The sequence below is a fragment of the Helicoverpa zea genome, chromosome 3 (assembly GCF_022581195.2).
Source record: "Helicoverpa zea isolate HzStark_Cry1AcR chromosome 3, ilHelZeax1.1, whole genome shotgun sequence".
NCBI classification, from domain to species: domain Eukaryota; kingdom Metazoa; phylum Arthropoda; class Insecta; order Lepidoptera; family Noctuidae; genus Helicoverpa; species Helicoverpa zea.
Window position 1 is genome coordinate 6,286,375 of NC_061454.1, and position 12,222 is coordinate 6,298,596.

The 12,222-nt window shown below is 33.8% G+C and overlaps 1 protein-coding gene across 3 annotated transcripts; it reads left to right on the top strand.

The window, feature by feature from the left end:
• Positions 1–5,849: 5,849 nt before the first annotated feature.
• Positions 5,850–12,177, top strand: LOC124645878 (transmembrane protein 268). Of its 3 annotated transcripts, none has more exons than XR_006986281.1 (5): positions 5,850–6,579; positions 6,658–6,773; positions 6,854–7,366; positions 10,423–10,741; positions 10,774–12,177. XR_006986281.1 is itself a non-coding variant. In XM_047185851.1 (5 exons), the coding sequence occupies exons 1-4, from the start codon at positions 6,282–6,284 to the stop codon at positions 10,316–10,318; spliced, it is 1,167 nt and encodes a 388-aa protein (XP_047041807.1). In that variant the 5' UTR covers positions 5,860–6,281; the 3' UTR covers positions 10,319–10,337; positions 10,423–12,177. The 3 variants fall into 3 exon arrangements, 2 of the variants coding, with proteins under 2 accessions (XP_047041808.1, XP_047041807.1); XM_047185851.1 differs by adding an exon at positions 10,079–10,337 and having other exon boundaries at positions 5,860–6,579; positions 10,423–12,177; XM_047185852.1 differs by having other exon boundaries at positions 10,423–12,177.
• The last annotated feature ends 45 nt before the right edge of the window (positions 12,178–12,222 follow it).

Genomic DNA, 12,222 nt, shown 5'->3' on the forward strand with positions numbered 1-12,222 from the left:
ACAGCGCGTGTAGGTGTACTTAACTGTCTGTTTTCCTCATGTTCGGTGACATTGCCTAGATTTTTTATAAAATAATTATGTAATTAAGTATGCCGATCACTTTCAAAACCTCCTAAGGATAATGTAACCTTAATCGTAAACATTTCGAAATATCTTTATTGGTAGGTATTTCCAAGGTATGTACTACGTAACAGACAAGAGAGGACATTAACCTTGTGACCATGGCTTACGCATTTAACTAACACGAAGCCTGTTAACGTGCCTAGTAAGTACCTAGCTGACTAAATAATGTACCTATTAATTTTTACCGACTTTCCAAAAAGCGGAGTGTGAAACTCTGCCTTTAAGGGTCGGTTATTCAGATATTTGAATATAGGTACCTATATTTTTTTATTTATCTTTGTAGGGATGATATTAAGCATTAGTGCAAGCAAACAGGTGTAGGTAATCTCTATTCCACTAACTACATAGGATTAGGGAAAAAAGAGCCTACGATCTAACTCCGAGACAGGGGTATTTCATATCACGGACGGGTCACAGCATCCCCAGCAATATTCAGGGGCCCGATTCTCCAAAGTTAATAATGTCAAAATTGAATACAAATTGAATCGCAATATCGCAATAACAGTTTTAACCATATCGGGCATTCTGCTTCTAATAAAAGACCAATCGCATTCCAACGACATTCGATTAGTTTGCTATTTTGGTGATTTCGATCTATACGGTAAATTGCTCTACAATCATATTGCAATCGTAAATCATTTGCAGACAAAATGATTCATTATTGAATGACGGAAAAGGATAAAAACATTTATTTCAAGGAAAAAATAGCGGAATGCCACATACGCTTCAATCGTAATTGAGTCGGGATTGCATCTCAGTCAAATTGGAATTGGATCTCAGAAAATTGTACTGCCCTCCGGATTTGTATGATAGTAATAATAACAAATTACGCAATGTTTTCATGTTCAATGAGGGCTATCGTTTTTAAACGGTTTTATTTGTTTCACCAGATGGCGCCACTGCAGCGTGAGGTCCTAAACTATGGCTATCAAAGTTCGTACTATGAGCGCCAAAACTTATATCTACACTAGCTTTTGCCCGCGACTTCTTTCGTGTGGAATAGTAACTTCCGGTAGATTTTTGGTTTGACCAATAGGTGGCGCTATATGTCCGGAATAAATTTTATTTTTATATTTTTTTTTGTAATAAAAACTATCCTATGTCCTTTCTCAAGTTTCAAACTATATCTGTACCAAATTTCACACAAATCGATTCAGTAGTTTAGGCGTGAAGAAAAGACAGACAGACAGACAGAAAGACAGACAGAGTTACTTTCTCATTTATAATATTAGTTAGGATTAGATGATTATATAAGATCATATTTAATACAATAGAACCTTAGGGTAAACGCATTGGCGATGCCGCAGTGTTGCGCAGTGCCGTTTTGCTTGGAAAAGAAAGGCGGACATAAGTTTCCGATTGATAAAAATGTGTCAAAGTAGTGACATTTATAGATCCGTAATCTGTATTTGCCATTCTTATAAAGTATTGTTAAATATTCGCAATATTAATTAAATTAGAAATATAAACCTGCGCGCGTAAACAGTAACATTTGACGTTTCGAAGACCTCATTGGAAAATTTGCACTCAGACGCCAGAAAGCCTGAAAACTAGTCTTACCAAGGAGTATCGGGTTGCCCGGTTAAAGGGCTGAGGAGGTCAGTACCGGTTTTAGGGTAGGGCGCGGTTGGCCGACGGCCCAGGGCGCCGGATATAAGGGGCGCCCCCAACCAATCCTTGATTCTGATCATGTATGTTACTCCTATTTTTGTTTTAAATTTCATCAAAGATCGCAACTTACAGGAACTGTATCCAAATGTATGGATAGCATCAGGGCCGTCTTAACCCAGTCAGGGGCGCCGCGGTACGCTCCTGGACCAAGAAATTTCAATTAAATTAATGTATTGTCGTATAATGCCGGGCGCGTTAGATTTGTCCAAAGGCCATACAGGTCTAGGACATTAGATTCCAAAAGACGATCACTCGGTTTGACAGGATTAGAAGTCAAATAAGTTTTTCAATAACAATCTTTAAAACCAACTCAATTCCTAGCCTGTAAAAATAATAAACATGGGATTGCTTGCGTTATAAAGTTTAGTCTTTTAAAATGTCAAATAGACACGCAGATTTGCTGCAGACGTCTCGAAGAAAAAGAAAGCGCTCACTTCGCTCGCGGTTTCTTCTTTATTTCTAATTTATTCTGCGTTTACTTTTAGAGTTCTCAATTTAACAAAAAGTTGGAGCATCGAAGAAACAAACACATACAGCTGACTGTCGATCAAGTCACGATTTCTTTTAATTTGTGTTTAATTCTGCGTTAAATTTGAGAAATAGGGTTGTTTCCTAGTATTCATTTAGATAAAATTAAATAAATGCAACGAAAGTTCACAAAACTAGAAACACGATAAGCTATATTATACTATTTATAACTGACCATATATTTTTTAATTAATTTATGAAATTTTAATTTTGAGCCTGTGACGTCACGCCATTAAAAAGGACGAGAAGAGACCGATGACGTCATCCTTTCTATATTTGACAGTGACAGATATATCGAAATAACCTCAGAATTAATGTTTTGTTTATTTGCTTCTGTGAAGTTCTGTGTGTTAATTGCATTGGAGTGATACAACTGCTAAAGAATTATGGAGAAAGGATTTATGAAAGCTGATAGTTCCAATCTGCCAAGAGTAGACTCTTTTATGGTCGCTCAATTCTTGGCCAATAACCAAGATTTTTATTCAGCGGTACGTGGATGAACAGTTTATTTAGAGCACTATAGTTCGGCCATTCAGAGAATGCGTTCCTGACACGTCGCGATTGAACTGACGACGTAACTTTGCAATGGCGTTGCAGTTACGATAAAAATATTTTTGCTGGTTGTTTACCGTTTTAACAATTGAGGAGCATTAAAACAACATTATTATATCAATAATCAATGAATGTTATTACGTCGTCAGTTCAATCGCGACGTGTCAGGAACGCATTCTCTGAATGGCCGAACTATAATGGTCGTATTTCCACAGTCTCGCACAACACAAACCTTGTAGACATTCATTTAATTTAAGTTTTTTGAAAAAGCATCAAATCTTTTCGAACGCGGACACAAACATAACCTCAATATAAATAAACACAAACTTTACGTTTCTTTGCACCATTTCATTTTTCCGCGTACACAACTCAAAACATTTGAGGTATTTTATTTTTGTGCAAATGTATAAGAATAATCTATATGTATAAAATATTATAGTTTTTGTAGCTATTTTATGAAAATACATTATTAAAATTAAGAAATCCATTAGTTGGTATGTTAGTTTTTTCTCGTTAGATGTGCTTTAAAATGTAAAGGAATGAACAGAGAACGTTGACGTCACAGTCACGTGATCTAGCGTTTTCTGAGCAATATTTTAAGACAAATAGAAAAACATGTGATACATAAAAAATAAAAAGATTTGAGACGAAAAATGAAAGAGAGGGTGATCTTAAAATTATTTAGAAGCTATCTAAATAGATTTCCGAAAATTGGAAACAACCCTATTCTCGAACAAACACTACTTTTATGTCCCAAAACTCAAAAATTTTCGCGCTCGCTTCGCTCGCGGCTTCTTCACTTCACGGTTGCTTTTTATTATATAAGTTTAGGACTTTATAGTCTGTTTTTTAATCTCGTAGACTAAATTGACACTTGCAAAATGTCAAACTTCCAAATAATTTTGCTAGCTCTGTGGTGCAGTGTTGTACTTACGATACCGGTACGTTGAATCGTAACTTTTTACAATAAGTCATCCTGAAATAATGGGCTTATCCTTGATGATTACGCATGGCTTTGCGTGGTCAGATATCCCTGGCAGTTTGTAGCACGTCGTACAGCCATGTGTACGTACGTGAATTTTAAATATAAAACTTTGAATGAATATTAAATTCGTCTATTATAGATAAAAAGTTACGATTCAACGAACCGGTATCGTAAGTACAACACTGTACCACAGAGCTAGCAAAATTATTAGAAAGTTTGACATTTTGCAAGTGTCAATTTAGTCTACGAGATTAAAAAACAGACTAGTGATCCAAAACTCTAAAATTTTCGGGCTTGCTTCACTTTACAGTTGTTTTTATTTTTCATTTTTTTTTAATCTTCCCTAGCAAAAAGGTAGCGTCGTTTTTAAGTCCTTTTATTAATAATAAAAGTAACTTCTAGTTTCCATATCCACTCTAACGTCCGGGCCGCGCGACCGTTTCTCTCTCTAACGTCCAGCCGCGCGCGGCACCCGAACCACGCGCGACTCGCAACTTCGTCGTAACAAAAAACCTATACAGCTACTGAACCGTAATGGCTAAAATAAAGAAAAAAATACGAAAAAAATGGTTAAAGAATACAGATCAAAGTTAATGATATTTTAAAATCGTTAGTTATAATCTTTGATACTAAAATCCGGGTTAAACATGATTTTAAGGAGAAAAAAACACATTTATTTCTACCATTTTAAAATATAAGGGACAACTGTTGCATATTTTATCAATAAAATATTTTCAGAACAAACTAGGCTTATTACCCTTTCTTCTGATGTATATTTGATTATATTCGGTTAACTCTAAGTATTTTAATTAAATCGAAACAAAACACTACTCTTCGTAATTTTACCGCGATGTCTCCCGCGCTCGAGAAGGCTATTACGAAATTTTCAATGAATTTAGTATATTTCTGTTTGAAAAATGTATTATTTTGCTTATTACGATATTAAATATAATATTTTAATGAAAAGTTTGTAAAATATGTATAAACAAAACTAAGATTGGCCTATGACCTTGACCGGACTTTTTTCGAAATAACAATCGTTTGAAGTTAAAATTAGACTAGACTTATCAGCTAAAACTGTGATATTTAAACATCATCGTAAAGCCCAAATCTTCTAGTTTATTTTGATGTATAACACTTGTAAAATAAATAAAACAAAACGACATAATAGTTGACACTTATAAAAACACTTAACGAAACGAAAGTCAAACGCGTCAACTGAATTTAAAATATTTTTTTTTTGTCAAAAGCTTGTTACACTACCATCTCTTATTTTTTCGTCGAACTATTTCATCAGCTATATAGATAATCTGTCAAAACTCAACAAATAATACCGTATTTTAAAATAGATGGAGTTAAACACAACTCGTCGCTTTGGATACTATAGTATCCATGGGCGTATGACGCTACTTTTTTCTTGGATACTGTACTATCCACGGACGTTAGAGTGGATATGAACTTTCTTATTTACGGTACTACTTTAAGTCCCAAAATTTTAATACACCAACAAAGAGTTATGTACGTTTGGGCTACTATTTAGGTAATTTTTGTTTTGAGTTCTAAAATATAACACAAAATTTCGCGCTCGCTTCGCTCGCGCAATCAGGAGCTACGTTCCCGTGTTTTTGTATTCACCTACCAACAATAACTTATGTATGATTGGGCTATATTTTACGTAATTTTTGCTTTGATTTGTTAACTGTAAAAAAAAATCGCGCTCCCTTCGCTCGCGCAATCGGTAACTACATAATGTCACTGTTTTTCGTATGAGTTTGAATTACAGTTGCAGGCCCCGTAGAAATCTCGCCCAGGACGCTGGTAGAGTTAAAACCGACACTGGAGGAGGTCATACCTATTGAGTTGATGCATGTAAAACACGTAAAACAATGGTATTCACATGAATCATGCAAGCACCCAGTTAGATTGGAAGCCGCCCCCAGTATAGTTGCATGTTAAGCAGACTATGATGAACGTTTTATTGCAAAATACGTTTAATTGATCATCTAGGTGTCTGCTAATTGCTCATATTTATTTTTCTGTGAGAACTACTCAAGAATTTATCTAATTCTTTCATAGATAATATTTTACAAAACAAATGAATGTGACACAAGATCAAGACAGGCCACAATGCATTGACATGACAACTCATGACAATCTGACATCGACAAGGCATGACATATGAGATTTAGTCTGAAAAATATCTCTTTGCCCTGCCTTACTTATCTAAATTATCCGATTTCTTTTAGATTTAAGAATTTTAAATTCAAATCCAATAAGTAATTGGAAATAAAGTATATCCAATTTAGTACAAAACCACTGCAGCCAGAGTTTATTTACTCAAAGTGATATTACAAATTGGAAAGATTAAAGATCGTTCTATATAAACTAATAATCAATCGAAATAAATATATATAATTGCAATATGAGTAATGTTGAAATTACTGAAGTAAATGAACTAAATGGCAATGTAAATCAAGATAAAGTGCGAAAAGGATGGGTTAAATTCGACGATGAATCTCCAAAGTCCGCAGAAAACGATGTGCCACCAAGTGTTTCCTCCCCCGAAGGAGCGAGTACTTCTGCAACAGCTCAGTCTGCTGCAGTACTGAAAACGGAAACCGTACATATAAACTTGGAAAGAGGAGATAAAAACATTGAGCCCATATCATTAGTTACATTATCCAAAAATGTCGAGTTTGTTAATGTTCGTCAAGGATTCTGTAAGTACCTTAGTACACAGCTATAATGTCATGATTTCCTATGAGAATGTGGCATTGATGTGATGTTAACATTTCCAGCTAATGGTGATATAATTGTGACTCTGCTGCCTGTGAACACTAAATGGCCCTGGGTGACAGCAGCACACTTCCGGCCAGAACTAGTGCCAGAGGAGCTCATGGCACAGGGACTAACTGTAAGTTTGCTCCTTGCTATGTTCATTTAGCTAAGATTTGTTTTGTTTTGGCATGTTTAATGTGTTTTGTTAAATTTCAGCTGACAGTGGAGGAATATGTTCATGCAATGGAACTGCTTATTAACGATGCTCGTTTTACATTGTATAACATATGCTACAAGCGTGTGCTTGTTTGTTGGATAACGCTTGCATTTCTTGTGCTGCTAGCACTGTTGTTTTCTGGCCTGACTGGACTGATATTGTTTTCATTGGGTGTGTTATGGCTGATTCTCAACGCAGCTGCAATTTTCCTGTGCATGTGGATAAAGTTGAGATTATCAAAAGGATTGGAACAATGTTTAGCAAGAGTTAACAAACTGCTAAGTAAACATAAATTGATCCTAGCACTTGATGATAGAGGAAAGATTTCATGTCATAAAGTAAATCTATGCTTTATTTACTTTGATTCTGGACCATGTATTGCACACATACAACAGTTCATTGAAAGTGAAGAAGGTAAAACAATAATGCAGGGCTGGGAACAGAGACTGGATGTGCCAACTAATGATATTGTAATCCAAGGAACACAGTCAACCAGGTTGTCCAGAAAACAGGTATGTATATTTAAATAGTTCAGAATATTCATTTTCCATTAAAAGTTACAGCTACAAAAGTCATCTATGGCTTTCCAGAGACTAGTTCAAAACTAATTATAGTCATAAGAAAATGTCAGATTAATGAATATTGGTGGTACACAAATAGTTAACTTGAACTGCGTTTGAGCTAGTACTATTTGCATTTAGTTGAAAGTTTATTTGTATGCCATACCTTAGCATTCTAATGCTATGAATTAATGTCCATTATTTAAATTACTAACAGCACCTCTCTATCTATGAGTTTACTAGGAAATGATAGTGCATGAATAAGTATGAGGAACATTTATTTTTACCATGTTTCTGGAACATTGATATTTTGCTTTCTAATAAGGTTTTGCATAAACAAAAAAATAGTGTAAAACAAATGGTGTTGGTACTTGGCTATAGAGATTTTTAAATACAAGTTGCTACAAAAATACCCAAAAAAATATTTTAAAGTATTTTCAAGGCCAAAAATATTTTTATTCCTGTTTTTATGGAACAGGCAGGTTTATAGAATTATTCTTTGCAACATATTATAGATTTTTACTCATCTATTTTCTTGAAAATTAAATCTTTTGATTGAAATATACTTTTAACACTGTAATTGAAGAGAAAAATAAAGATTTTTTATTATCATTTATTATATTATACTTCACATGTTACACCTGCATTCCAAAAGAAACTTTAATGCTGGGAAAATATATAGCTTATGCTCTTATTGGATAATGTAGCATTCTAGTAATTCTTCGGTGATAATTATTGATTTATTCCTTTAACATTTCTCAACGCAGCCACCTTTCCGCTTTAAGGGTCTTTTGGTAACAGCTTAAACAAACCCTATATAATATTATGCAATCAAAATAACTTGATTTCTGTTGTCAAAATTGTTGATACTATAAATAATGAGATCTTTGTCCAACTCAAGTTTTGTTTTTATTTTGATTGAATAATAAAAGCAACAGCTTTCTTTCCCTTGCTTCATTTTTTGCATGAGATAGGGAGATTTTTACTTTTATTTAACTGTGTTAAGTTTATAAAGAGACATATATTATTACAAAACAGTTTAATTTTTTGAGAATTCCATTTACATGGACAAAAGTAGTTGCATATTAAAGGATATTGTGTGCATAGTTTTTATTGATAAAATGGATTTCATACATACTGACAATATTAATTTTATCATGGAAAGGTATGCACAATGCACATAATATCGTTTAATATTCAAAACTTTAGTTCATGTGAATTCTCACAAAAATGTTGACATGATTTAGGCCACTGGTAATCTTGGTTTAACCTTGCTCGTTGTCTCGCCTTGTAATGTTATCTATTAACTTTTACTTAAAAATGAATTTCTAGATGAGGGTGCTCACAAACCAGCATTTAGGTTGTTATTTTAGTCTATTCTCACATGCTATCAAAATAGCACATAAATACCTAATGGTTTTGTCTAATTTACTTTATTTTATTCACTCGTATTTTGCATATCTGTGGCTTATATTAAAAATACGAATAATGTTGTACAAAAAACTTAAGCAGACGTTAGTTAGTCACGTGTTTAAGAATATTTTGTAATGGAATTGAGACATGTTTCAGACATCTGTTTAACTTTTTTGTAGTAACACTACAACTTCTCTATATCAGCCGTCTATTTGGATTGGTTTATATTCTGCAAGGTAAAGGGCGCTAATATTTTCTTAATTATATTATAGTATTGTAGCTATACATTATGTGTGTGTAGTCTGTGGTAATTGACACTGGTTTTCTATTAGTAAACATCTGTATACATAATGAATGCATTCTGAAAGTCAGCTATACCCAAACGCACGCATGACTACGAGACCAATTTAAATAATGCATCCGATTGCGATTGCCCATTATAAATGCTTGAATACACGTAAACAGCAATTTGGATTATTTAGAAAATAGCATTATCGGTAACTTCATTCACAGGCACAATTAACCGCCCACATAGTTTTTCTTTATTTAACTATGAGCCGGTTTCACACGGTTTTACCCGCGTTCCGTAGAAACTACTGTCTGAACCGGAATAAAATGTTGCCTATGTTACTCGGGAAGTGTGTAGCTTTCAGTAAAAGATTTTATCAAATCTTCAGTAGTTTCGGAGCCTTTAGGGTACAAAAACAAAAAAAAATGTTTCCTCTCTATGTATTAGTGCAGATATTAGGCACAGCTGGAACAGTTATAGAATATACCTATTTATTTGGAAATACTCTTGTAGCTGTATCCATATAAATGTGCTCATGCAGAAAAATATAAGTCTTGACCTCGCATTTCTTTACAACAATGGTCGATACTAACAAATACTTCGAAATGGGCCTTGATTTTGTACTTACGTTTAATGCTGCACCAAAGCCTTATCAATACGTTCCCGTTTTTCCTTTCGGTACGTAATCCTTAACAGCTAAAATGTCATTATGTTAATTTACGACTGGATCACGGTCAAGTGCTCATAAAATTGCTTATAAATATACCTACAAATGAAGGCTTTCAATATTTATGAGTAAAGCATCGCAAATCCAACCATCTGGGAACCAATAATTGGGCAGTTAATTGTGCTGGTTAGCGTATTTAGACACCTCTTTAACGCTTTAGTTTTATTTAACACAACTAGTTTGGTAGTCACATAATGTAGTTTTTGGTGGGTAAGCAAGGCATACGAATGTGCAGGGTATGGCAGAGCAAGTGTACCTCCGGTACCTGCAGCGCTGGGGGAAAGACTTCCTGCGCCGCCGGCTCGACTGGACTCTTGACGAGGAAGGCGGCAACCCCGCCGCCCCGCGTCATTTAACACAGGCGCTCTGCCCTTGTCAATATGTTGAGGAAGTATTGCGGAACAAAGAGCCCAGAGATACACGCGCTTGTTGCCCGCTCTGCAATGATTGGCTCAGGCGTCGCGGTCTTGATTGACCAAGTATCAACATTTTTGGCAAGTCCTCAGATTTGTTATTGTATCAAAACCAACTTAACGTTTTACCTTAAGATTTTTAGAATTAAAATTTGTTCTTCCTCAGGAAAGGGGGTGTCTTCTATATCTGCGGTATGCTGGACGCTGGGGGTCACAGGCTGTTAAAAATAGACTTAACCTCAGCAGCCTGGTGCCTGGTCGCCACGGCGAGAAATATGTATGTCCTTGTCAGTTTATAGAAGAACACCTTAAGGTCAAACCTCCTGCGGGTATTGCAAAATATTTTACTCTTCCTAACCAAAATGTTCAAGTTTATTAACTAACTTCAAACTTAAATAAACTCATATGTTCATGCATTCGCTCATATCAAAGTACCTATGTGTATCTGTCCGTCCATTTAGTATTAATAACATATCATTATAATTATAAAAAAAAAAAAAAATTATATATATTTTATAGAAATAATGAAAAACGTACTTAAATACCTATATGTTTACATATTATATGTTATTGTAGTTTAATATTATTAAGGTACACTTAACTAACTAATATTGCATACTGCAATGGTTAAAGAATAGCGCTCTCATCGCTCTGGGGTGCCTCATGTCTCGTTACCCGCACGAATATTTATGAATGTGGCTAGACTAAATTTTTTTAACATAGAATTTCATGTGGTCTATATGTACCACCATATAATATACATTAGTGATGAGAGCTGTTCTTAAAAATCATAAGAGTTGCCATAAGTCTACTTACGAATTCGGCCAAAGTTTGGGTAAACAAAGATGTTTATTTTTTATTATCATCTCACGAAATGCTCAATTTCTATCAATTTACTTAACAGCACTATCATTTTTAAGATGAGATGCAATATTATATAAAGCTTAATCTCAAATTAAATCTCAGCTTATTTTATTCAAATTGTGTTTTAAAGTTTATATAATTAGGTTGTTTTATCAAGTATTTGTTTCTAGTGGCCATACATTTAAGTTTTTACTGTTGTACAGAAATAAGTAATTTTATTGGAATATAATTTAGTTTTGGAAAAAATCTGCTTTGTCGTAGTCTTTACAAGTTTAGAAATTAAGCATATTTATTAAAGTACCTACTTATTTACCCTATGGCATATAATATCGATTACCTTTATGAAATCAAGAATAAAAACTTTATTATTGTGGTAATTGCCAAAATTACCAGTAAGTATTGTAAAAATATATGAGTCTCAAAATGTATAAACAATGTATAATGCTAATACCTAGACACAGATATGGAAACAATGAAATCACAGTTGCACAGCCTAGTCATCAACTTCTCAATGAACTAATTTATACACATCATCAGTGTGCTGAACTCTATTTAAAACCAAAGCTCAAAGTGTGAAATTGTTTCAGAGCTAATTATTTTCGAATGGTTATTTTTTTAGATCCTGTTAGTAATCATTAAGGGTAAAGAGTATAATTTTACGATCGTAGAGGTATATAGTGGAAGCACTACACTTACCAGTTTAAAAACTGTATAAGTAAAATACATTAATTACATTCCGTTTTTTTTAAAATATTGTAAATAATGCTCGCGTGATTTTGAGGGATGTATATTTCATTAAAGATGAGACAGTGTATTATATATTTGCTATTACAATAGGAACGCGGCAATAGTATACTATATAAACATGATTAAGTACTAAAATATATGTAAGTGAACAGGTATTCGTAATGTTGTGATTAATGGAAACTTATTCCGTCCTAAATATGAGAAGTAATAGGAACTAAAATATATTAATTAGTATACCTTTACTTACCTACATATTATTATTTTTATGTAATTACATTATGTTGAATAATATATACATATTTTTAATGTTTTTTGTTTATTATTTTTTAACTCCCAATGCGAAAAGAGGGGCTCT

Bases quoted from the DNA above. Each gene is read 5' to 3' on its own strand.
- LOC124645878 (XM_047185851.1), top strand. From the start codon at position 6,282: ATGAGTAATGTTGAAATTACTGAAGTAAATGAACTAAATGGCAATGTA. The intron at 6,580-6,657 runs GTAAGTACCTTA...TAACATTTCCAG, and splicing joins TAATGTTCGTCAAGGATTCT to CTAATGGTGATATAATTGTG. The intron at 7,367-10,078 runs GTATGTATATTT...ACGAATGTGCAG, and splicing joins CCAGGTTGTCCAGAAAACAG to GGTATGGCAGAGCAAGTGTA.